This window comes from Chrysemys picta, chromosome 10, assembly GCF_011386835.1.
Source record: "Chrysemys picta bellii isolate R12L10 chromosome 10, ASM1138683v2, whole genome shotgun sequence".
Taxonomy (NCBI): domain Eukaryota; kingdom Metazoa; phylum Chordata; order Testudines; family Emydidae; genus Chrysemys; species Chrysemys picta.
Window position 1 is genome coordinate 13,495,784 of NC_088800.1, and position 24,069 is coordinate 13,519,852.

The 24,069-nt window shown below is 46.8% G+C and overlaps 1 protein-coding gene across 2 annotated transcripts in view; it reads left to right on the forward strand.

The window, feature by feature from the left end:
- AGBL1 (AGBL carboxypeptidase 1) overlaps positions 1 to 24,069 on the forward strand; it is a 400,010-nt gene that overhangs the window by 92,425 nt on the left and 283,516 nt on the right. For both annotated transcript variants that reach the window (XM_008165433.4, XM_042856651.2), the window contains 8 exons: positions 1,342 to 1,507; positions 3,205 to 3,278; positions 9,175 to 9,291; positions 10,364 to 10,962; positions 13,655 to 13,738; positions 15,424 to 15,513; positions 15,921 to 16,069; positions 20,085 to 20,172. In XM_008165433.4, coding sequence (XP_008163655.2) covers positions 1,342 to 1,507; positions 3,205 to 3,278; positions 9,175 to 9,291; positions 10,364 to 10,962; positions 13,655 to 13,738; positions 15,424 to 15,513; positions 15,921 to 16,069; positions 20,085 to 20,172 — 1,367 coding nt within the window. The remainder of the gene's footprint in view (positions 1 to 1,341; positions 1,508 to 3,204; positions 3,279 to 9,174; positions 9,292 to 10,363; positions 10,963 to 13,654; positions 13,739 to 15,423; positions 15,514 to 15,920; positions 16,070 to 20,084; positions 20,173 to 24,069) is intronic.

Sequence of the window (24,069 nt, forward strand, 5' to 3'; positions counted from 1 at the left end):
GTCATGGACAGGTCATGGGAAATAAACAAAAATTCACGGCAGCCTGTGACCTGTTCCTGATTTTTACTAAAAATATCCCTGACAAAAGGGGTAGGTGGGTTCAGTACTCACTGCTGCTGGGGCTCCCGCGTCCCCCACCGATGCGGTGTGCGGGAGCTCCGGGGTCCCCTTGGGACTGGGCTGCTGCAGGGTCCCCTCGCCCTGGACAGCTGGTAGCTGCAGGGTCCCCCAGCCTCTGGCCGTGGCGGCAGCTGTGGGAAGTCCCTGTTACGGCTGGGCAGATGTAGGGGGTCCACTGGCTGCCTGCTGCAGCTGGGCAAATTCAGGGGGTCTGCCGGCCGCCATGGCTGGGCAGCTGCAGGGTGCCCCCACAAAGTTGGGGGCTGGGAGCTGTGAGGACAGGGCTGGAGCCTAGGGCAGAAAATGTCACGGAGTCAGTGGAAGTCACGGATTCTGTGACCGCCGTGACATAATCGTGCCTTACTCATCACACTCTGGCTCAGGGATGACATGGGTGGCTAAGTAGGAGGTGCGGCCCCTTCTGAATCAGTATTGAGCCACAATGCAGTGCTGAAGGGGACTGTGTTTTAAGTAGCCTTCCAGCTTGCTGGCAAGTCTTTAAAAAAAAAAAAAAGTTGAACTGACAATAAAATGTATCGCAATTTTCAGAAAGTTGAAAAGCGAAGAAAAATTCATTTCTGGTTAAATGAACCATTTAATTTGGATTTAGACCTTTTTCTAAAAACATGTTTTTAAATTTGAAGGAAATTTCTGAATGAAAAGTTCTTTCAAACCAAAAAATCGAAACATTTAGATTTTTTTGGGGCATTTGTTTTAAATGATCAGTTCGGTGAAACTGACACGAATTCACAAAACGTTTTGGTTGCTGAATCAGCATTTCGTGCCCCCCCAAAAGCTCCAGCTGAAGAATTTCGCCCCGCGCTAGCTGTAGGGAGGTGTATGGATAACTCAGTAGCAGTTGCTCTTTTGTCTCTGAGACAGTACTGACCCCAGTGCCTTTGAGTGGTGCTAGGGGACCCTGTGCCCTTTGGATGGATGTATCAGCAGATGGTGAATGAGCTGTAGAAGCAGATAAACTATTAAAAAACCAAGATGCTGTGCTCCCATGTAGACTTCTCCGATGTGATAAGGAAGGAAAAGGATGAAAGAGAAACACAGGAAATATAAGGGGTTGACGCAGAACTGGCTGACTATTATTCAAATGCTGCTTTTTAAGGCTTTCAGGGAAGCATCTATTTTAATGTCTGGTGGATCTGTGCAAGAGGAAGGATGCTTCTGAATGGCAAACATCATTGACTATTCATCTGCATTGCTGCCTAGGATTGCCTGGATAGCAAGCCCCTGGATCCTATAGTAACTACAGTGGCCCAGATCCTGAGGAAGTGCTACCCCAAGGGGCCTCTGCCTTTGGCTACAGTACACAGCTCCTATTCCTTCTCTCTTCCTGGGAATGTCAGCTCCGAACCTCCCCATGCAGGGCCTGAAGGTAAATTGCTGACTGAAGGGAGAATGTGTGTGTGTGTGCGGCGGGGCAGGGACTGATGGGGAGAATGCAAGGTGGGGGCCTGGGCAGAGAGGAATCCAGTCCTGATCTTTGCATTTAAAACTTGCATGGTGGCCCAGACTGTCGTGCTATAGAACTGGGTCTGAATCCCTCACTCTGGGTGTTTCTGTCAAGGCCAGAAGGTGCTGTGTGGAGAATGGAGGTGTGAGGTAGTGAAGGGGAGGGGTAGTGAAATAATCCTTTTTGCTTTAAAGTGACCTGAAGGAATGGCCTTGGCAAAGGCTGGAACTACTGTTTCTTCATAGCAACTGGGAAGGGAGGGTGTGTGTGTGTGTGTGTACATATGTGTACACACGTCCTTCTTTGCAACTTTTTCAGTAAATTGATGCTGTCAACCAGCAGCCTTTTTTCCTTCTGAAATAATCCGTTGGTGGCTATGCTACGTGAATGGAGGTTGTGAGCACTTGCAGGCCAGCAGGCTGTATGCCCAGGCAGGTGAGCAGCATACATGTAAGAGGCATGCCCAGGAACGAAACAAATATGACCTTGTGCACAGCTGCCTCCTGCTGCCAGCCTTCACACTCCAAACCAGCACCATTATGGTACAGCCCAAACCAAACTCTGACTTCCGTTTCATCTATGCAAACATTTCCAGCAAAGATTGTGGAGCTTCTACTCCAGGGGTCGGCAATGTTCGGCACGCGGCTCACCAGGGTAAGCACCCTGGCAGGCCGGGCCAGTTTTGTTTACCTGCTGACGCGGCAGGTTCGGCTGATCGCGGCCCCCACTGGCGGCGAGAAGCTGCGCCCAGCACATCCCTCGGCCCACGCCGCTTCTCGCCACCCCCATTGGCCCAGGACGGCGAACCACGGCCAGTGGGGGCCGCGATCGGCTGAACCTGCCGCGTCAGCAGGTAAATAAAACTGGCCCGGCCCGCCAGGGTGCTTACCCTGGCGAGCCGCGTGCCAAACGTTGTCGACTCCTGTTCTACTCTATATCTCCAAATTTCTGCCTCACCTCTTTAGAAGGTATTGATCTTCAGGACTTTCCTTGATTTTCATGGGGCATTTCTGATTTCCTCTGGATGCTCCTGCTTCTTGTAGTCTAGGCATGCAGGACATACCATAGCAAGAATAAAACTCGCCGCCCTTCTTGCCTACCCCACCTCTGGCAAACCTAAATCAAGCAATAAAATCCATGCCCAAGAGAATTTTTACCCCCAAAAGAGAGAAGAGCCAGAGATGCCATAAAGTCCACTAGAGACTTCATTATTCCTATTGACTTTTACATGGAACGTGCTCAGATACACCAGTAATGGGGGTCAGAATAGAACCCTCAGGTAGATATATAGATTAACTACATCCTATAATATCTTTGCAGTGAAGCATAAAGTCATCACATTGCTTTGTAACAGAACGTGGTGCCACATCGTGATGGCGAGAGTCAAGGTGTTGAAATGCTGTGATTTCATCCAGGAGAACCAAGGTGGAAGCCCTAGCTGTATCTGATGGAACACATGGGCTCTGATCTTTATTCTAAGTCTTACATTCAGCTTTCTGGTGGCTTATAGGGACAAGGCATGTGTGCTGCACACCAGGGTGGCCTGCCTTTTTGGGGAGGGTTAGGGAGAAGGATGTTATGATGGAGGCCACCTCCTCCACCTCTTTTCTACTTTTCAGATGACTGTGAAGATGATGGTGAGGAAGAGGAGGAAAAAGACCTAGATAATGAGGACCTGGAGCATAAAGAGGAAGTAGGTATATGAGCCACAGCTTCCTTTAAAAACCCTCCATGTTCTGTGAAGGGAAGGGTTTTTTTTTCTTTCTTCCTGATTTGGAGCTCTGCTAGGCAGGGTCGCCATTTCAGATTGGGGGCAATTTTAACCGTGATTCCAAAGGCTACTTGGGGACCTGAAAACTCTGTTTGTTTTTCAGATAGTAACTTAGAGTGCTCCTGTCAGATAATAATTTCTAATTCCTATATAAAGAAAGAAAGAAAGAAAGAAAATTAAATAAATACACCTCTACCTCGATACAACGTGACCCTATATAACACGAATTCAGCTATAACACGGTAAAGCAGCACTCCGGAGGGGCGGGGCTGCGCACTCCGGTGGATCAAAGCAAGTTCAATATAATGCGGTTTCACCTATAACACAGTAAGATTGTTTGGCTCCCGAGGACAGCGTTATATCGAGGTAGAGGTGTATTAGACCCACTCAGCTCCAATACTAACATAGAAACATAGAATATCAGGGTTGGAAGGGACCTCAGGAGGTCATCTAGTCCAACCCCCTGCTCAAAGCAGGACCAATCCCCAGACAGATTTTTGCCCTAGATCCTTAAATGGTCCCCTCAAGGATTGAACTCACAATCCTGGGTTTAGCAGGCCAATGCTCAAACCACTGAGCTAAACATGTTCTGACATCTTGTGTCAATTCACTTAAGGAACACTGGTTAGGTTTAAAAATGTAATGTGTATTCTTACTTTGTTACTAATTCTTGAATACAACAATTGAAACAATCGTAGAAAAATCTAGATTACTTTTGCATTTTTTTTGCAGTTCATCAAGCTTGGAATAGATCATTTAACTTTTGGAAGCACCCTATTAGGGCAAGGCCCCATGCGTTTATACTGCACCTGCCTGGGACTCTCGGGGTGCTACCCCACTACAAATAATAGACTAGAAACTGACTTTAAACTTGAGTGAAACTGACGCTGTCAAGTCACTTTCATAATATTGCCAACCCCAAATGTTTAAAAATCATGAATCGGGCTCACCAAAAATCATGAGATTGGCTTTAAAAATAATTATATTATGTAAAAATAATAGATTTGGTGTTCTTTTTGTTTAGTCTGCTTTTTGAGCCTTTACAGTGCATTGGAGTTACATTTTGAAGCTTTCTCCACAGCCACAAGGGCTAGAAACTTCATTTCTCTTTAAGAATGAAGGCTGACACCATCACATACATATACACTTGACTCCAGGAGCTGGGACTTAAAGGAAAACAATAATTATCATGAGACTCATGACAATATCATGAGAGTTGGCAACACTCCCTTCTGTTTAGAGGCTAGTTACTTTCCAGAAGGGTCTTAAACACAACACTACAGTGCTTGAGTTGCAGTTTTCACAGGAGAATATTTGAAACCAAACACCAAGAAAATTCCACGTGTTAAAGTTGAGGGAAAAAATTGAGACTTCTGAGGTATCTCAGGGCCACTGCAGGCAGGAAAGGAACATAAACAGCACAGAGGCTCTGGGCAGCTCTTCCTCTTGAAAGAAAGTTGGAGGGTCAAATCTTCTAGATAAAACTATTGCCATCAGTGCCTCCACTCATAGATATTAACATCACAGTGAACATGTGATAACATATGTGGTCAATAACTATACACCTCATACTTAAATATCTGAGCCATCTTATCCAGAGTTACACATCATATATGCATTGGCTCAGGGATTACATTTCCCCACTAGATGCCTTTGAAAATCTGACCTTTAGTCTGTGTCCCCTAGGGTGACTAGACAGCAAGTGTGAAAAATTGGGACAGGGAGCGGAGGGTAATAGGCGCCTATATAAGACAAAGCCCCAAATATTGGGACGGTCCTTATACAATTGGGACATCTGGTCACCCTAGTGTGTCCCTCAGTGCCCCATCTGTACAATGGGGATAACAGCACTGCTGTACCTCACCGAGGGGCTGTGATGTGAGGCATTCAGATATTATGGTGATGGGGCCACATAAGTACCACAGGTAGAATGGGAACTTCTTTATATCACTGCAGTCCCTTCTCTGGATTTTGGCCCCTTCTTTTCACCTACCCTCCTCACATTTCCCTCTTTTCTGAAAGTAAATTTGGCTCAGAGGGCTTGGCTGTATTTCTTCTGAGTCCCCTGCATTCTCTCTTCAAACACCCTCTCCCCCTCCCCCCAGGGATTCCTGTTTTACAGGTTCATCTAATGCAGTGTTTCCCAAACTTGGGACGCCACTTGTGTAGGGAAAGCCCCTGGAGGCCGGGCTGGTTTGTTTACCTGCCGCATCTGCAGGTTCGCTGCTCCAGGCCAATGGGAGCTGCTGGAAGCGGCGGCCAGTACGTCCCTCGGCCCGTGCCATACCCCGCTCACAGTGGGTGTCCTTGGTCAGTGAGGACCCAGAGTTCAGAGGTGCATCTTTGTGAGTTCACCTGCAACCCAGGGAAGAAGGCATCTTGCTTGCGCCACCATCTGAGCACTTGTTCTGGCTGGCCGCCCCGCCAGCCGTGGTTCCTCTCTGCCGGTTGGCCCGCCAGCCGTGGTTCCTTGCTGCCTGGCTGTTCTGCTAGCTGCTGTTTGTCTCTGCTGGCCGCCCCACCAGCTGCTTGCCAGCCGTTCGTTTGCCGGCCGACTGTCAGTCACTTTCTACTGCCACCTGCCTCTCTGCTTTGACCTCTGTAGGTCAGTCTCTTAATGATTTTCAGCTCTTGGCAGGCCGGGCTGAAACACTTCCCCACCACAATGGATTTCAGTTCTCATTTGAGCACTTTAACATAACAAAAGGCTCCTTTGAACAGTGGGGAGAAACAGGTTAAACTAGATCAGAGCCCCTTAGGGAGAGTCCACACCTCCTCGCTGAGACACCTGTCCCCACCCCTCTTACTTTCACAGGGGTCTGGCATTCGAGCCCCTGGCTTAGCGAGTTACTTTCAGCAGAGGGTGACCCTTCAATTGGGACAAGCTCAACACAGTTCTACACCCCTTTAGTCATACAATGAAGAGAACAACATTGATAATAACATTTCATTACCCCTGCATTCAATATTAAAAAATTATATAATAAGAGGTTAAGAAAAGAGTGTCTGTACATCTGGGTATAGTGCTTAGATTATCCACAAGTATAAAGTTTGTTTTAAGTCATAAGATACATATAGTGCATAATCAGCAAAGCTAAATTTAGGTGAATACTTTTAAGAATACAGTTTAGATATTAGCATCCAAGTATTCGGGTGCGTCACTCATGAAAAGATATACAGAGTTGGTTGTGGAAAGCAAATATAGCAATGAGTGAAGATTGTCCCTCAGTAATTGAGCATTTAGGGTAGGTTGTCCATTTAGAAAATACAATCCATCAGGGAAGTATTTCAGTTACTTTCCCTCAGGGACGGCTCAGGCACCAGCGCACCAAGCATGTGCCTGGGGCGGCAAGCCATTGGGAGCGGCGTGCCGGTCGCTGTGAGGGCGGCAGTGAGGCAGCCTTCAGCGGCATGCCTGTGGGAGGTCTGCTGGTCCTGTGGTTTCGGCAGCAATTCGGTGGTGGGTACGCAGAAGGCGTGGGACCGGTGGACCTCCTGCAGGCATGCCGCCGAATCCGCGTTACCAGCGGACCTCCCGCAGGCGTGCTGCCGAAGGCTGCCTCACTGCCGTGCTTGGGGCGGCAAAATACATAGGGCCGCCCCTGCTTTCCCGATAGTGGTTCTCATCCAGCTCATCCCTCCTGGCATTGCCGATGTCGGGTGATGTGTTCTATGTAGATATCCCTCGACCACCTGATGGCGTGATTTGAAACCCAACACCAGCCAAAGCTGATCACTTGGAGCAACACAACTCCTGTCTGCTAGATACCTATGCAGAGTAGTGTATTCATGTATGTTCAGTTGCTCCTGAAGTCTCTCCCCGTCCCAAACTAGCTGTCAGGGGAAAATTCATTCAGACCCTGCTTACACATGCAAATGTTTCTGCTGTGAAAATGCATTCTAGCATGAATGAGTTTTCGCCCCCTCAAACATCTTTGCAAACAAAACGTTGTTCCTACAAATGTTTGTGGTAATCAAATTCAAAAGGGCATAAATGCCATGTGATCTGATGCAATTTAGACGTGAGTTGAGTGTTCTTTTCGCTGTTTGCCTGCTCTGCCTACCTGAACATTAATATGTCACCCAAATGACAAAAAAGGAAAGAAAACAAGTGGGCTCAATGTGCTAACCTGCCCTTTAGTGGCTATTTATTTTCATCTGAAAACTGGCCAAACTGTTCATTAGAAATAATGTTCTTTGCCAACTTAGCCCCTTTTTTGTTTAGTAATTCATTCCCAAACACAGCCTAAAATCTGTAATTACGTTCATTATTCATAAGGATTCACCGACTAGTTGTGAACAGTTTTTAGTTTATTGGCGGTTTGCCAACACTTTGCTTTGAATATGAGTTTTATTTATTGGTCTCGTATGATTGGTCTCATAAGTCTCATGCTCCTCCGCCTTCTGACGGAACTTTTACACCGATCGATGACGGAGGATGAATAGTGAACTTTCAGTCCAAATTTTTGTGCAAAGAATCATTTGTGCTCAAGTTCCTGATGCTTTTGTGATTCAAAACCTTTTTCCCAGCGACCTGGCGAGTGTCCAAATATTCGTGAATAATGTCTAATACTAATCATAGTGAACTTAGCACACCACTTTTATTGGTGAAAATATTTGTGAATCCTCTCTTTAACTATTCGATCAGCTCTACCAAAACCAGAGTCCGCATACTAATCGAACAACCAGTCCTGTCATGGAGCCCATCCCCACTCCCCAAATCATTAAAACCCACCCCTATAGATCCCACATAATTCTCCAAACTGTCAATCCCACCAAACCAATCTTCAAGAGCCCAGCAAACCTCCAACATGCACTACTGACTCTCGTGTCAACCAGTCTCAACCACTGCCTTAAATCAACACAAGTAACACTGTAGAAACAGCCCAGCCTTTCAGTACTGCTGTGGCTCAGGGTTTGAACTGCTGTTGACACCCTGGTGTTCATGGGAGTTTGTTGATAAATAGAATCATTTCTGAAGTTATTATCAAGAGCAAATTGCTTCTTTGCTGTGGTTTGGTGGTGAATGCTTGCTAACTGCATGCTGAATTATTTGAATAATGCTGTCATGTCGCAGCCATTCATCAATGCCATTTAGCCACCCAACCCGCCCCCCCTTCCCATTCTCTTACGTGATGACTAAACACTTGACACTGCATATCTTTGACTCTTGTATCTGCTCTGGACGGGATGCATGTCAATGCACGGTTGCCTTTGGATGTGAAAGTTTCAGGCATGATCCTTGTCCTTGCTTTATAGATAACTGCAAACACAAAAGATTTTTTTTTAAATGAACAGATGATGGATTGGTCAAGAGACTAAAAGCTATTTATCAACAGCGTAGAAAGATATAAATAAAGTAACAGATGAGAAATCGGTGCTTGAGGGTTCAGTGATGGGTGTAGTAGAGGGATGGGGATTTGGATTTCGAAGGCAGAGAGAGGGGGCCCTGCTGAAAATCAGGCCCCTATAAGGTGTCTCAGCTTGGGTACTTGGGTTTGGGTGCCCCACTATTCACTACTCACTTTTGAAAATCTTGTCCTGGACTTCTGAGTTACATGCCAGTGGATCGTTCTATGGCTGTGGGCAGGTGACCTAACCTTTTGTGCCTCTGTTTGCCCTTCCATAAAAATGAATTTAATTGCTCTCATCTAGTTGTCAGGGGTGGCTGGTTTGCTTCACGTGTGTCAGGTGCTTAGAGATTCCCAGATGAAAGGCAGGATGTAATGTATCGTTTTATAACTATCAACTCAGGGACAGTCCCAAATGGGTCGATAGCACCTTTCATTTATTTCTTTTCCTACTTTGACTTTTGAAGGACGATGATTTGGAGACAGATGTGAACAAACTGAGCTCAAAGCCAGGTCTTGACAGGCCAGAGGAGGAGCTTGAGCAGTATGAGGCAATGTGTCCTGAACTTTCTCTTACTTTCCAGGTAGGATAACATTGTGGCTTCCTTTATCTGTGAACGCGTGTAGGGATGTGCCGTACTGGAGGTGCTGACTGAGAGGAGGTGGGCAGAAAGACATACTGCAAAGGGGAGCACTGGATAACTCAAGGTATCAGAGGATCCAAAATGTAGACACACCTGGAGCTTGTTGGGTTGAATGTGGCCCCAGCTGGTAGTGGGTGAAAGGTGTTAACATCTGAGAGCTGTTCGTTGGCATTTAACGAAAAGGCTGAGTCTCAGCTGACTCGGGCCCGGTGGATAAATAAATAAATATCCACATGAGAAAAAATCCACATCCACTAATAGACATTAAGTTGTATCCTTGTTGGCAGTTTCAACGGAGATGCCACGAACCAAATGGAACATGGAAATTAAACTGGTTTGTCTACCCTAGCGCTGGTCAGTCAAGATCAGGGTTCAAGCACAGTCATGGGGAAGCTTACATTGCCACTGCTTGAAATGCAGACAGTTCTGGGGTAGATCAACCCAGCTGTTGAACAGTTTGGGACAGGAAGTGAAGAAGAATATTGTGCTCAGTACTAGAGGCAGAGGAATTTAGGGAGGCAGAATATAATTATTCACATTTAAACAAGACACCAGGGTGCATGCATCTCCTACCATACAAAATGCGGTGGTATTTGTAATCACTGCAAGTGGCCAGGAACTTGGATTAACATTGCAGTCCTGTATTTAGGAATGGTGGACCTTTGCCTGGCAGACTGGCCCCATTGCATTATGCTAGAGCATCAGTTCAAAGAGAAGCGCATCACTTTGCCTCCTGCAATTTCCTGTAACGCTCCAGGTTTTGCTTGGAGGTTACCCAGCCAGCAGCTGATCCAGCCTGACCTTGTTTAGCTTCTGGGCACTGATGAGAGATCAGCTTGCGGTAATAGGAATGCTGGCAGGTGGGTTGTGGGTTTCTATCTCTTTGGGTCACTGAGGCGAGCAGATTTTTAAGAGGCCTGTAAATTAAATGTTTTCCCTTTTCTTTCTTCTATTTTTCCTTCTGGAAGGAGACTCCAGCTGTCTTTATTTCTTTTATTCTTTAAATCTAAAGGAGCTGGAAACAGGGTCTGAAGATGAGAAGGGCTCTGAGGATATGCTTGGGAGCCTGCCAGGCGCTCACCCCCCAGTCATTCCAAATGCTGCTTTCATGAAGCAGCAGCGTTGCAGACACCGGGACCAACGTGCCATGGGGCCAGAGCCAGAGGAAACGGCGTTCAAGACTCCAGTGCAGAGCTGGGCAAAGAAGGAGAAATGCACTGTGGCTCCAGCCCTTGAAAAGCGAGCGATGGGAGAATCAGTCCGAGATGCAGATGCTCTTGGTGAAAGAGAAGATCCATGCAGGAGCCGTGCACCCACTCTGCATCCTCCCCTAAAAGAAGCCTCCTGGGACACAAGAACATTTCACACTCACTGTGCGAGCTGCTTCGGTCCCAGCCCTGTGGGGGGAGTGGGAGCCTCAAACACAGTAACAAAGCTTCTGGAGAGACACCAAGGGGATATCCCATTCCACAGCCCCCACTTCTACATGACCAGGGCTGGAAGCACCAAGTCCATTCCGGACTATAGGGTCTTGGCATTCCCTGATTTTTGGGGCCACCAGCCCCCTCCTTATTACCAGTCCCTGCTGGAGCGGAAATATGGAGTTCAAAGGTGATTCTGCTTTATTGTCATCCCAGAGGTAGCTCTCTGCAGCTGGGCAAATAGGGACTCGCTTCTTGTAGTATTGGGGACTCTCATGTCTTACTGCCTGGCTTTTGATGGGTGTTGATCATCACTTCTGTATCAAGTTTCATAGGTCTCTGCTGTCCTCGCGGAGACCCACACAATGAATTATTACAAGAAGGGAAACTGAGCTATAGGCTTATACTATTCAGATTTTTCTCTTGAGGTTGAAGACACTGGCATCTAAGATTTTCTTGGCACAAATGGGGAGTTAGGAGGCCTAGTTCCTGCCTCTGCCAATGGCCAAGTCATGTCATCTCTCCACTTTCCTTATCTGGAAGGTAAAGGTGAATAAATACATCTCTGCCTCCCCTGCTGAAGTAATTAAATATTTGTGAAGTGTGTTGGGATCCTCCCATGGAAGGCATTATGCACCTGGCAATTAGCGTTAATGCTCTCACCTCATTTACATTGTAAGAAAGTAGTGTAACTTTAGCGCCCTCATGACCAAGATGGAGTCTGCTGTGCAGGCAGCTCTGGCCAAGAGAAGGCGCGTGCAGGAATGCAGCAGGAAAAATTCCTTCCACCCCAGGGGCACTTGTTCCAAACCCCCCAGAGTGAACACACCCACCCACAGAAAAAGTACAATGGATATAACAAATGGAGATATTTATTTACAGAGGGATGAGAGGAGAAAAACAACAAGGGGAAATATAGGGGGAGCAGTAGAACAGGGTTGCATTCAAACCAAGGCCCCACAGGCCCAGTGGTAGCACAGTCTGGAAGGGCAGACACTGAGCAATGTGTCTGCACACAGAGTTTCAGTCCAGTGGTGAGTCTTGGGTGCTCCTGGTCATCTTCAGCACCAGTGAACTTTTTCCAACAAACCCCTCCGGTGTCCTTTTCTGCTGCTCTTTGCAAAGCCACACAGAGCGACCACCTCCCCACTTAACTAGCTAGCAGCCTCCCTCCTTATTTTTAATGCACAGTTACAAGCCCCAGTACTCACGGCCCCATGCAGCTCTGGGCAGCAGTGATACTGGGTCCCGCTTTGGCCTGTTCTTTTTGAGTGATTCCTCCCTGGCACAGTGCTCCTCCTGGCTTCTGTCCTTGGGGGTCCCTGATCGTCCGTTCTTCCCAGGCTTCAGGCAGGTTCTTTGCTGCTTCACTTTGTGAGGGCCTGCAAGCTGCAGCCCTTCTCTCCCCCAGAGCTCCAGAGCCACCCCCCCGAGTTTCCCTCCTTGTTTTTACTGCTCCCCCTCGCCCCTAGGAAAAAGATTTAAAGGGGCCATGCTTTTTAAACCCCAAAGGGGTTACAGTAGATAAGGAAGTGTTGTTTATTACTTCTCATAACACAAGAACTAGGGGTCACCAAATGAAATTAATAGGCAGCAGGTTTCAAACAAATAAAAGGAAGTATTTCTTCACACAACACATAGTCAACCTGTGGAACTCCTTGCCAGAGGCTGTTGTGAAGTCCAAGACCATAACAGGATTCAAAAAGAACTAGATACATTCATGGCGGATAGGTCCATCAATGGCTATTAGCCAGGATGGGCAGGAATGGTGTCCCTAGCCTCTGTTTGCCAGAAGCTGGGAATGAGTGACAGGGGAATGGATCATTTGATGATTACGTGTTCTGTTCATTCCCTCTGGGGCACCTGGCACTGGCCACTGTCGGAAGCCAGGATATTGGGCTAGATGGACCCCAGTAGGGCCATTCTTATGTTCTTATGTTTATGTTCTTATGTTCAACTGAGGAGTATACATTGTGTGTTGGAGTGTGGGGGGACCTGTGTTGGGAGAGGGGATTCTTCTCAGGGCTACCCTCCCCCTTCCTGCCCCATGCATGTCCCTCTGCAATTCCTTTAGAGGGCATTTGTTCTTAGTAGCACAAGCAATGCTTACCAGACCGCAAACAGGCTGGGTGATTCTGCTGTCTCTTGAACTAGGCTCTAGGACTGAATGATACTAATAACATGGCATTTACCAAGGCCATAAGTTTTGGAGCTATTTTGAACCTCTGTGCTCTATAGAGATGGGAACTCTTTCTGTTGCAGCTAAATGCCTGGAATCTTATTCACAGAGGCTGTCATTCTCTCACCTCTTCCCTGTACTAATGTTCTAAAAGCCCCGCTTTTATGACCATAACAACATATGTAACTATACAGCAAAGACAGGGATAATCATGTCATGCTTCAGTGTTTAAGTAGATTGCTGCAAAGGTCAGGAAGGAAATCTCGAACACATATGGCATCGTACAACTGGTTGTTACTGGATGGGGTTGGAGCCAGGAGTCTGTAATAATAGACCAATAGTATGATCCCTTGTGACAAATTCTCCATTGCTAGGTGTGCGTGACTCATTCACTGAGACGGAATGCGAAGAAATGGAGATAAATCCTACCGAATGTGAATGACAAGTCATTTAACTCCTTAAGGTATCTTCCAGTCATGAGAGTCATGCAAAAGCCAAACTGGTGAACGACAAAAAGTGCTAAGGGATATTTTTGTTTAGTTAGTTCAGGTGTATAATTCTGCACAGGAATCCCCCTTCTCCCCAATCTCCTGGAAAGAATATCATAAGCCTCAGTTCACTTCCTCTGCAAGGATCCTCCAAGACAGAGGTATGTGTCTGCCTGTGGCTGCAGACAGACTCACAATTTGTTTTTCTTTTCCAGGGCCAAAATATTTGAGGATGTTCGCCGTCTAATCCAGCCAGGTGATGTGATAGACAGAGTTGTCTTTGATTTAGATGGGCGCAGGTAGGTCTTCCTTGTAGTGTACGTGACTGAGGGCACTACTGTTACTATCAGTAATAGATTAGGTGACTAGGCCAGCAGATGGTGCATTTGATTCAACGTAGACAAATGTACAAAACATTAGACTGGTAGATAGGATCCAGTGTAAGGAACAAGGTTTTGTGAGGGGGTGCGTCACTCACGGCCAGGGTGGCGCCTCCTCATGGCCATTCTGGGGATTAGCTTTGCCAGGTCGATGCCCCTTCTTGCAGTTGCATGCTGTCTCTCTGCCTCTCTCGCTGGGTCTGCAGCAGCTCTTCTCTTGCTCAATGAGCTGCTGCCGCCACTGCCACCTCTTTGTGACTCAGCCCTCCGACCAGGTTACAATACGCATTTTCCCCTTCCGGAATACCAAAGTCTTCCTTCAGCCATCCTAGGCATCCTAGCCTTCCCATTCACTCCCTCAGTGGCTTGCAGGGGAACCTGGGCCCACCCTCTACTCTGGGTTCCGGCTCAGGGACCATCTAGCCATCAGTCAAGGTCTGCTCCCTCTTGGACCTTGCTGCCTTTCCCTGAGCCCTTTCCTTACCATCTGGCACTCCACCTCCCCCGAGGTTTGTCACCATTCCTTCCTCCCAGGGAGCAAATACAAGCTCCGATTTCTGCAGCCTCCAAACACTCCTCCCAGGGAATGACAGTAACCTATTTCTCAGCAGCCCCCTCACGTTCCAATTTCCTGTGTTTATAAATCCCAGCCCAGCTTGTTCCCCTTTGACTTGGCTCCCTCCCTCCCTCTGGGGATTAATTAGCCACCTGATTCCCCTCAGTTGTTACTTGTTGGGTTAATTAGCCCCCTTTTCTATCCACATTTGGGGCAAGTGTGAGGTTACCACCCCTTCCCAGAGTCTCTCAGCACATGGCTCAGGGAAAGGATCTGTAGGCTATTGTGGAAGAGTCCCTGAAACCACCAGCCCAGTGCACAGCGGCAGTAGGAAAAGCAAACCAGATCCTGGGTGGTTTTAGCAGAGCAATGGAACCTAAAACTAAAAGGGGTAGTACCATGATGCTGTGCAGTAAGGCAGCTGTGAGATCCATCTTGGGTACTCTGAACCAGACTGGGCACCATTTCCTGGCAAATCATTATTGCCCTTGAGAAGAGGCAGCACAGGGCAATGGAGAGGATCTCAAATCTGAAGCAAGTACATTCTGAGGAAAGGGCTAATGGGTCTGAGATTGTCCTCTGAGGAACACAGGACGCAGGAGAGTTTGAGGTGACCTGGCGGGGTTTTGAAGAAGAAGGAGAGAGATTTTTAAAATTGCTCAAGATACTTTTAAAGGCTCCAAAATTTAGGGGGGGGCAAAAGGTAAAAATGGGAGGAGTAAATGGAGAACTTGGGCAGAGCCACTTCACACAAAGGATAATAAACCTGTGGAATAAGTTAATGGGGAAGGTGATTGGAACAAAGAACCTAACTGAGATTGAGGAGTGTATGGATCTGTTCCTGGAGATAGGAAAATCGAGAGTGGGAAGAAAGTGGGATTTAGAATTACCCCATAAAGGCTGGTTCTTTGAGCTGGATGGCTGGGCCATAGCTGCTCTTAAATGTCTTCTGTTTATAAGTCTAAATTGCTATATAAATTATATTGGAGTGGTTACTGCTCCTTAAGGTAATTTTTGGTAGTAGACATATTTCTGTGTTTTGCTCCAGCCCCTCAAGCACAGATGCTCCTCCAGACTGCCTGAGATTCTACTCCAAGTTTGAATCAGGAAACCTCCGCAAAGCCACCCAAGTGCGCAAGTAAGTAGCTTAGGTCTCAGCAGTGGCTGTGTCCTATCCGGCCACACTTGTAATGTCTACTGTGTGAAAAGGTGAAGCACCGCGTACTTTAGAACAGTCAGCAAGGGGAGCAGAGCTTATGAATCACAGGTATTAGGTGGTGTGAAGTTAAAGGAAGTGAGAAACCAAGGCGTGAAAGACGTGACGCTATGCTAGGGTAGGACACGAGTGTGGTGGCTAATATTGGCTTCGATGGCATCCTGTGGCTCCCCCTGCCATTGGTGGTCTCAGTGGCACCCCCTCCCATTGTCACCAGTGGCTGACAGCTGTAGTGTTTGTATGAGGTAGCTGCAGCTGTGAGTTCGTTGCATCCCACCCTGTCATTCTGCCTGGCCCATGGTGACACCATCTCACGCCTTGCTCTCCAGATTTGAGTATGATTTGATTATGAACACCGATGTGAACACGGTCCAGCACCACCAGTGGTTTTACTTTGAAGTCAGCACCATGAAACCAGCCATTCCCTACCGCTTTAACATCATCAACTGCGAGAAGGTCAACAGCCAGTTTAATTACGGTATGAGCCTTTGGGTGGGCTGTAGTTCCCTCCCATGCACAGGGCTATGCTATTGATTCCATGGGGGCTTCAACCTTCTTGTGTCTGTTAGAGTCCCATAGGTCATGGCTTGCTTACTTAGTCATAGGGTGCCTTCTGAACTATGGAGCAGGGGTGTGAATCTGGGGGCTTTCAGGGTATACCACCTTCTTACTCCTCTACCTTTCTCTCCTTCCCATCCACATAATTAATATGGGTTCCATTCCCACCCTCCACTCCTACTACCAATTTCCTAGCAGCTAAGGTCTCCTGTCATCTCATCCTCTACTGCTAGGTCCACCTTCTGAATTAGTAGAGCTGGGTGGGATCCCTCTTTGGCGCACAGCAGCTGCTTTGAAATCAGCCAGAAGGGGTCACTACAAGGCCTCAAAAGGAGTTCTCTCTCTGTCTCAAGGGCACTTAGGGACGGGAAGAGGGATTTGGAATTGAAGAGCAGGAGTTTGGAGACTGGGATATTGAAAAATGGGACTGTGGGGGAAAGGAGGAGGATCTATTTGGGCTGAATGAGTGGTGCAGAAGTGGAGAAGTCTCATAAGGTTTGAATAAATTTGGCTAATCTTCAAATAAGCATCCACAGTTTAGGAGGCTTATTAAGAAATTAAAATCCACATCCAGACCTTCTGAGGTTTCTGCCAACATTAATAATAAAAGATTCTGTCTCTATTTTTGAGCTCCAGTTGCAGTCTGTGGTTCAGGAGGAAGGATGTGATGCCATAAAACAGGCAGGCAAATCAGAGCTTTCAATGCCCATTTTAGAAGAGAAATTGTTTCTTTTACATACAGACTGTGTGTCGAATCCTCAGCTGGCATAGTTTAGCGTTAGCACCAACCATTGCTTTCCATGAAGCTATGTTAATTTACACCAGCTGAGGATCTGGGCCAGAATGTTTAATAAGTGCACAATGTCAAACACTACTTCCCTCTATAGCAGGGGTCGGCAATGTTCGGCATGCGGCGCGGGCGAGCGATGTGCTGGCCGCGGCTTCTCGCCACCCCCATTGGCCTGGGACAGCGAACCGCGGCCAGTGGGGGCCGCGATCGGCCGAACCTGCCACGTCAGCAAGTAAATAAAACTGGCCCGGCGCGCCAGGGTGCTTACCCTGGCGAGCCGTGTGCCGAACGTTGCCGACCCCTGCTCTATAGCTTTGTGGATACATCTGCACAAATCAACAAGGGAACTACTTCAGGAGCAGTGTATCCACAACAAATAGCAAAGGGACTTAGGGCAGGTCTACGCTACAGAATTACTTTGGTATAACTACGTTGCTCAGAGGTGTGAAAAATACACATCCCTGAGGGACATAGTTATACTGACCTATAATGACCAGAGCTTCTCCCGCTGACATAGCTACTGCCTCTTGTGGAGGTGGATTAACTATGCCAACAGGAGAGCTTTCCTGTTGGCATAGAGCGTCTTCATTAACGCACTACAGCAGCACTGATGCAGCCTTTTAGGTGTAGACCTGCCCTGAGAATGGCATGCTGTTACAGTTGCAAGAATGCTTGCTGAGTGGTGCAGTTCATTATAAATCATTTGCCCTAAGGACCAGAGTTCAAGTATTGAAATAGATCACAAATGAAAATGAATTTGTATTGTCGTGCTATTCCACTTTCCTGAATCACCAAACAGTTCGGCATGACTGGGTAATTCACTTAATGGCCTGAGAGTGAAGTACACTGAGGAGGAGTGGCAAAGGGGATGTCAGAGGCTTATATGGTACCTCTTGAAACCTATAGAGTAGCTCTCAATGATATACCCTATGGGATAGCTTCAGTAGGGTAGACTCAGGCCCTTACTGGTGGAAGGTTCTCCAGCATCTGCTTCTCTGATCGTAGCCAGCACTTATTAGCCCCTCACTTTTGTGAGCTTTCAGTGGACAGGAATCAAATTTTAACATGTGCAATTAAAAATATATTTGGAAGAAAAATGTGAAAATAATATCCTGTGTTAGGAGGCTAGCCCCAGGGCCAGCTATTGTGTGGTCTGGGGTCAGTGTGTGTGTGATTGCATGTGGGGAAATTCTTGTCCGTTGCTTCTGATGCATTGAAAATGCATTGAAACTCTAGCTATCTGAATGGAGTGAGGCCCATAGCACTGTTAGCAGCATGCATGACATTGACTTCTGCATATGAGAAAATATGCTACTTGCTGCTCCATTCACTTACCAGTGCTACCATTCACCTCACTGAGCAGGAAGTTTCAAGTCCTGCTCCTGTGCAAAAGTGGCATGGGTGACAATGTGCTATAACATGGGTTGGCTGTGTACTGTGGCTGTCCTTCTGATCTCCCTGTCAGGTAGATGGTGCTGTGTAATTTTCGTATCGGTAAAAGAACGTCTCAAGGAGCAGTTGTAGTCAGCAGCAGAGCTGGTCAGAAAATGGATTTCTTTCCCCGTAGAAAATGTTGAATTTTTGTCAAAAAACTGAGCAGTGTGGCCGAAAACTAGACTTTTCCATTGAGGAAATGGAAACAAAATATTTTGGTTTGTCTAAGTGAATTGTAAAGTTTTGTTTTGAGATAGTTTAATATTAAATGATGTCCTGCTATGATGCTGTGGTGCTTCATGGGAGTTGTAGTTCTGGTACCTCATGTCCTCATTGTCTCTGAAAGACAAGTCTCCTGGATAGGTATATATCTCCCATGATGCACCATGGTGTCCCCTCTGTTAGCTGGTCCATGCAGAAGCGCTGCATGGATACATATAGGTGCTGGAACTAGGGGTGCGGAGGGTGCTGCAGCACCCCCTGGCTTGAAGTGGATTCCATTATATGCCGGGTTTACAGTTTGGATCAATGGCTCTCAGCACCCCACTGTAAAAATTGTTCCAGCTCCCATGTGGATACAAAAATGGAAAGGTTAATCCGTGATGTGATTGAGTTTGTATTTGAAGTTCTTTCCATGTTACCTTCCTGTTGAGATATGGGACAATCCTGTGTCTGCTCAGAGATGGACTCCGCAGCTGTTTAAGTGCTGATGAGTTGCACCAAAGAAATCCAAAGGGAGGAGGCAAAATGCTGTGATTTTATAACCCTTTTTTTGTGTGTGACCCAAGTAAGCCCCCGGCGTTAATGACACCAAGGAGTATCCTATACATCTTAGATATCAGCACACATCGACATCATGGACTAGATGTAATGAGAAACCTTGAGAAAGGCAGTAAATTGGACTGGATGAAGGAGACAAAGGCAGCAGAAAGAGAGGAAGGGAAAGAAATAGATGGGGAAGGTGCTATGGCGATTGTCAGGAAGAAGCTTGCCCTAAGGGTAGAAGGGGGGACCCATGTAGAGCAAATACATTGTATACACATGTCTCAGTGGATAAAAATCTTCCTGCAAAGGAGCTGGACTCATGCAACCGTGGATAATGTTTGCATAGTTTCTCTTCAGGGCATAAGGTGATAACATGGTGCAGGTCAGGAAGAAGTTGCCTTCCTGGTATCATACAGTCCAATGAGGGATATTATTGTTACAAGCATTTTTAGGGCACCCAGCTCTGTATGTTCTTATGGGAGGTTTAATACCTTCTTATGAAGCATCCAATATTAGCTGAGGTTAGCAAAAAGTATTAAGCTAGATGCACTGTCCATTGGTTGCTTCCATTATGGCAGGAGGTGGCTATTGATGTATTCCAGTGGGACAGGGGACAGGATAGTTGTCTAACCACACCATATGTCTGTCCAGTGTACTGATTCTTCTGTTCTTCTTTTCCTCCTCTTTCCCTTCCTCAGTCCCTGCATAAGCAGAGTTGCTTGGAATCTCTCACCTTGGAAAAGCCAGTAGGGCTGATCCATTTACTACTCATTTCCCTGTAGCTGGCTTCCCCTCTCCGTAATTTTCTATAGAGAGTTGGCTGCTTTGAAATCTCAAGTGTGGGATGTGGGAAAAGAGTATCTGCTTTGGGTAAAAGAGCTGCAAAGAGCATGCACATTCACGCAAAGGAAGTCATGTCACCTGAAACTGCCTTTGTTTTATGTAGGCATGCAGCCGGTCATGTATTCAGTGAAGGAAGCTCTCCAAGGCAGGCCTCACTGGATTCGGGTGGGCTCTGATATCTGTTACTACAAGTAAGTGTTTCATTGGTGCATTCCTTTTGGCTTCCCTTCCCCTCCTGCTAACCGTATTCATGTCATTAACCTTCAGCTGCCAGTGCCCCATTTCTCACACACAATAAATTTATGCACTTCCGACAGCAGGGATTGGATGTGAGTGAGACCCTGTTAGTTGGTATGCAGGGGAGAGAGAGGATACATGCAGAATTCTCTCTTCTGGAGTAAAGTGGTAGTGGAGAGGGGAGGAGGGGGGAACCATGGTGACAACATGAAGCCCTCTTCATGAGTACACAGAAGCACAAAGGAGTGGTACCCAAATAGTTTTAAGGCCCTGCACCAGTGATTGGCAGAGAGGTGGACTGGGCAGCCTACCTGTTTTTCTTTTCCATCCCCAACTTGTATCATTGGTGTGCCAAATTGAATGCAGCACACACAGGGTTAACAGAGTTTTAGTCACCCATTCTCCTTGCCAAAGAGTGAGCTGTGATTTCAGATAGATTCATCTGGGTGTTCCAGAGTGGTGGTCAGCACAGAGGGCAGAACGCCCTGCCCTACTTCTCCCATCACTGCCACATTTCCTCCAGAAATTAATGTACTGTATGGGTGAAACTCAGTCCTGTCTTGGGCAAGTACAGACCCTTTTTAAATCTGCATGAGTTGTACCCGCTAACCTTGGTCCCAGTGACCACCCGGTGCTGTGTTGGCATGAGAGGGAAATTAGTTTTCCCAGAGTAGGATGGCATATGAAAATGATCCCACAGGCACACAGTGAAGGCCTGAGCAGGGAGTGGCTTTGCTCACTTCACCTATGAATTTGGAGTTCTGCCTGAAGGTGGCAGACACGTCTGCACCCTGAGCCATGCTCACTGGGTAGGTGGCATTGCCTTTACACTCTGCTTTGTCCGTAGAAAAAACAGGGCCAACGATCAGAGAAAGCAGGTACTAGATTACAACAGGTCAGCCAAGGACCTGCCCGCCTTGAAGACAGGTACTCCTGTAGGATCCAGCCTTTAGAGAGTCTCCAGAAGGAGTAGACTAAAGGTGTAGTGAGGGCTGCACTGGCACCCAGCTCATATGAGGCAACTGTGCAAGAAAGAAGTGATCTGAAGGACCAGGAGACACTTAACGAGCGAGCAGACACAAAATCTAGATAGAACCTACAGAGAGAGAGTGACAGAACAGAGACAGAGAACCATCCAGAGGCCAACCCCACACAAAGGAAGGAGACTCCACAGAGAGATGGTTTTCTAGATAGGGAGACAGGGATAGGTCACTCCCATTGTGGTCATCCATTGAGGAGACCAAACGATCTTAAAGACTATGTAACCAGCTGAGTCTGTGGTAAAGATAAGACTCCAATTCTGCTATAGGCTAGTAACCCAGAGTTGCCAACCCTCCAGGATTGTCCCAGGGTCTCCAGGAATTAAAGATTAAACTTTAATTAAAGATCATGTCATGGGATGGAACCCCCAGGAGTACGTCCAACTGAAATTGGCAACCCTATAGCAACCTCTGGACAAAGGGACCTGGGGTGGTGGTCTGGGCATCAATTATTGTTTTTTAATGTGTATATTAAAATGTTTGTAAAATAGGGAAGATGTATCATGATCAGTAGAACTGGAGGAAGAGGGCCCATGTTCCCTGGAGGGACTGTTATTGATGGGAAACCAGGAATGCAGGGAGTTAGGCGGGAAGGAATTCACCCACATGGACAGAGCAGTGCACGGGGTTTAATGAAGTTCCACTTGTTCAAATGAACCTGTGTTCCATTTCACTCCCTGCTAATGGACCACATGTGTCACAGTAAAGGGCAGTCTCATCCACACATGGCCATGTGGTTTAGGGGCTTGTAGAACCCCGGGTAGAATTAATGCATTTCCCCTTGCAAAATAAACTGGGTTTTGTTTTGCTTTTTGCTGTTGTTTGTACATTTGGCCTAGAGGGTTAAACGTTCTTCTCACTCGCATGCACGACATCACAATCAATCCAAACACCGCCAGGTGCATTTACTGTGATGTTATCGCCTTGCAGGAGAAACACAGAGCCCCAAACTTATGTCATGACAGGAGTAAAAAAACCTTCCAGTTCTCTGTGAAAACAAACCCAAACTCCCTAAACAAAGCTCGCCTGGAGGTCAAGGGTCATGGTTCTCTTATCTCTAATGGGTGCCTGGTCAGTAACAACTCAAATAACCATTTACCTTGCCCAAATAATGTCCCTACACTCATCTTTGTCCAGCTAACCTCTACCCCTCCTGAGACTGTCCCCTCAGGAGCTTACAGCTGGCCCCCACATACCTTCATTTTTATTAGTAATCATGTTTTCTATGGTAGTGACTAAGGGCCAACCAAGAGTGAGGGCCCCATTGTGTTAAATACTGCACTAGGCCTGTAGCCTTTGGCTTCTGTCCATGGGCTCATGGGTGCAGGCAGAATAGGCACCAGCAGATGCAGGACATGCAATGCTTATATGCTGATTCCGATAGTAATGGCTCCTAATGTCATTAACAAGGCAGTTATTGTGTGGTGATTCAATAACAGCTGACTGGTAAAGTTAAGCCATGAGTGTGCAATTAAATTCTTAATCATATCCTGAACTGGGATACGGTGGAGACATTAGCATAGGATTGTTTTGTTTTGGAGTATGCGGTGTCTTTCAATTGTACATTCAGTTATATGTCAATATATTTTTATATTGCCATCTATCAATCTGTTGTTCTTTCTAGGTTAACACACACCTCTTGTTCTTTCACCAAGGACAGAGCAACTCCCCAGTCACTGGAGCTTGTAGTGTACCAGTCTATAGGCAGCAAATAGTTACACCTAGGAGCAATCAGAGTCTGTGGTTCCCCAGGCCGGTTGAAGATGGGAGCACTATGAAGACAGCATGCTCAGTGTGTTTGGGTGAAAGAGCCCTGTATCCTCCCCCAGCGCTTTGCTTATCCTGGCGATGGGTTCTGGAGGAAGCCTCATCCAACCCTCCTTGCCTGGAGGAATGTTAGCTGTGACCCCAGACCTTGAATGCATAAATAAGGGGAAGCTCAGTGAGGTTAACATGCCCATTCACCCACAAATTCCCATCATTTCTCATCTTCCACAGCTCAGATCTAAAGCAGCCTCTGAGTGAAGGACAGCAGGAGGAGAGGCGCATACATGGGTTGTCTGTGTAATACATGCCAGCCGATCTCTCCTGACATTCATCTTCACTGGTGAGGGGAGATGGGAGAGCTCACTCATGAAGATGGATGTCGTAGCACCGCTCTGCCATTATATACCTTTCCCATACATCTCTTGAGAGAGATTTTATGTTATGGAGAATATTAGCAACTCAGCTGTCAAAAGGAATTTCTGTGACATGGCTGCTCTGTTTTATTGCTTCCCTGTGTGAAGTGCCAGGATACACCCATGACAAATAGTCACAGTTATTATAAGACTGTCTAATTCACTTGTCGTTTTGGCAAGTGTTTACGTTAACATACAAAATAATATTCCTTTCCAGCAAATTATTTAAGGAAAATGTCAGCATATTGAATCGGTGAGAATGCACTTGGGGATTCAGTTCCAGAGTTTGTTTTCAGCTCATTGTCTAAACCACAACTTTTCTGGGCGTTGGATGCCTCAGAGGGTTGGTAATGGGGTATGAAGCAGTTTGTCTCTAGCCCACCAGTTGAAATCCTGCCCGGGTCACTAATCACTTATTCATTCCCATCTGGTAGGTGTTTTGGGGGCCTTTGTGATGTCAGAGAGAGGGTTTCACCTCTCTTTCCAGGGACCCTGTGTTCACACTATAAAAATTACCATCACAGTCAGTGCTACCTGGTCTTGTTAGTTTCCAGGAGAGAAGTCAATGCTTAAATATGGCATGGAATGGCATCTCCCCTTTCAGTCCTAAGGGTCGTCTTGGCTAGCCAGA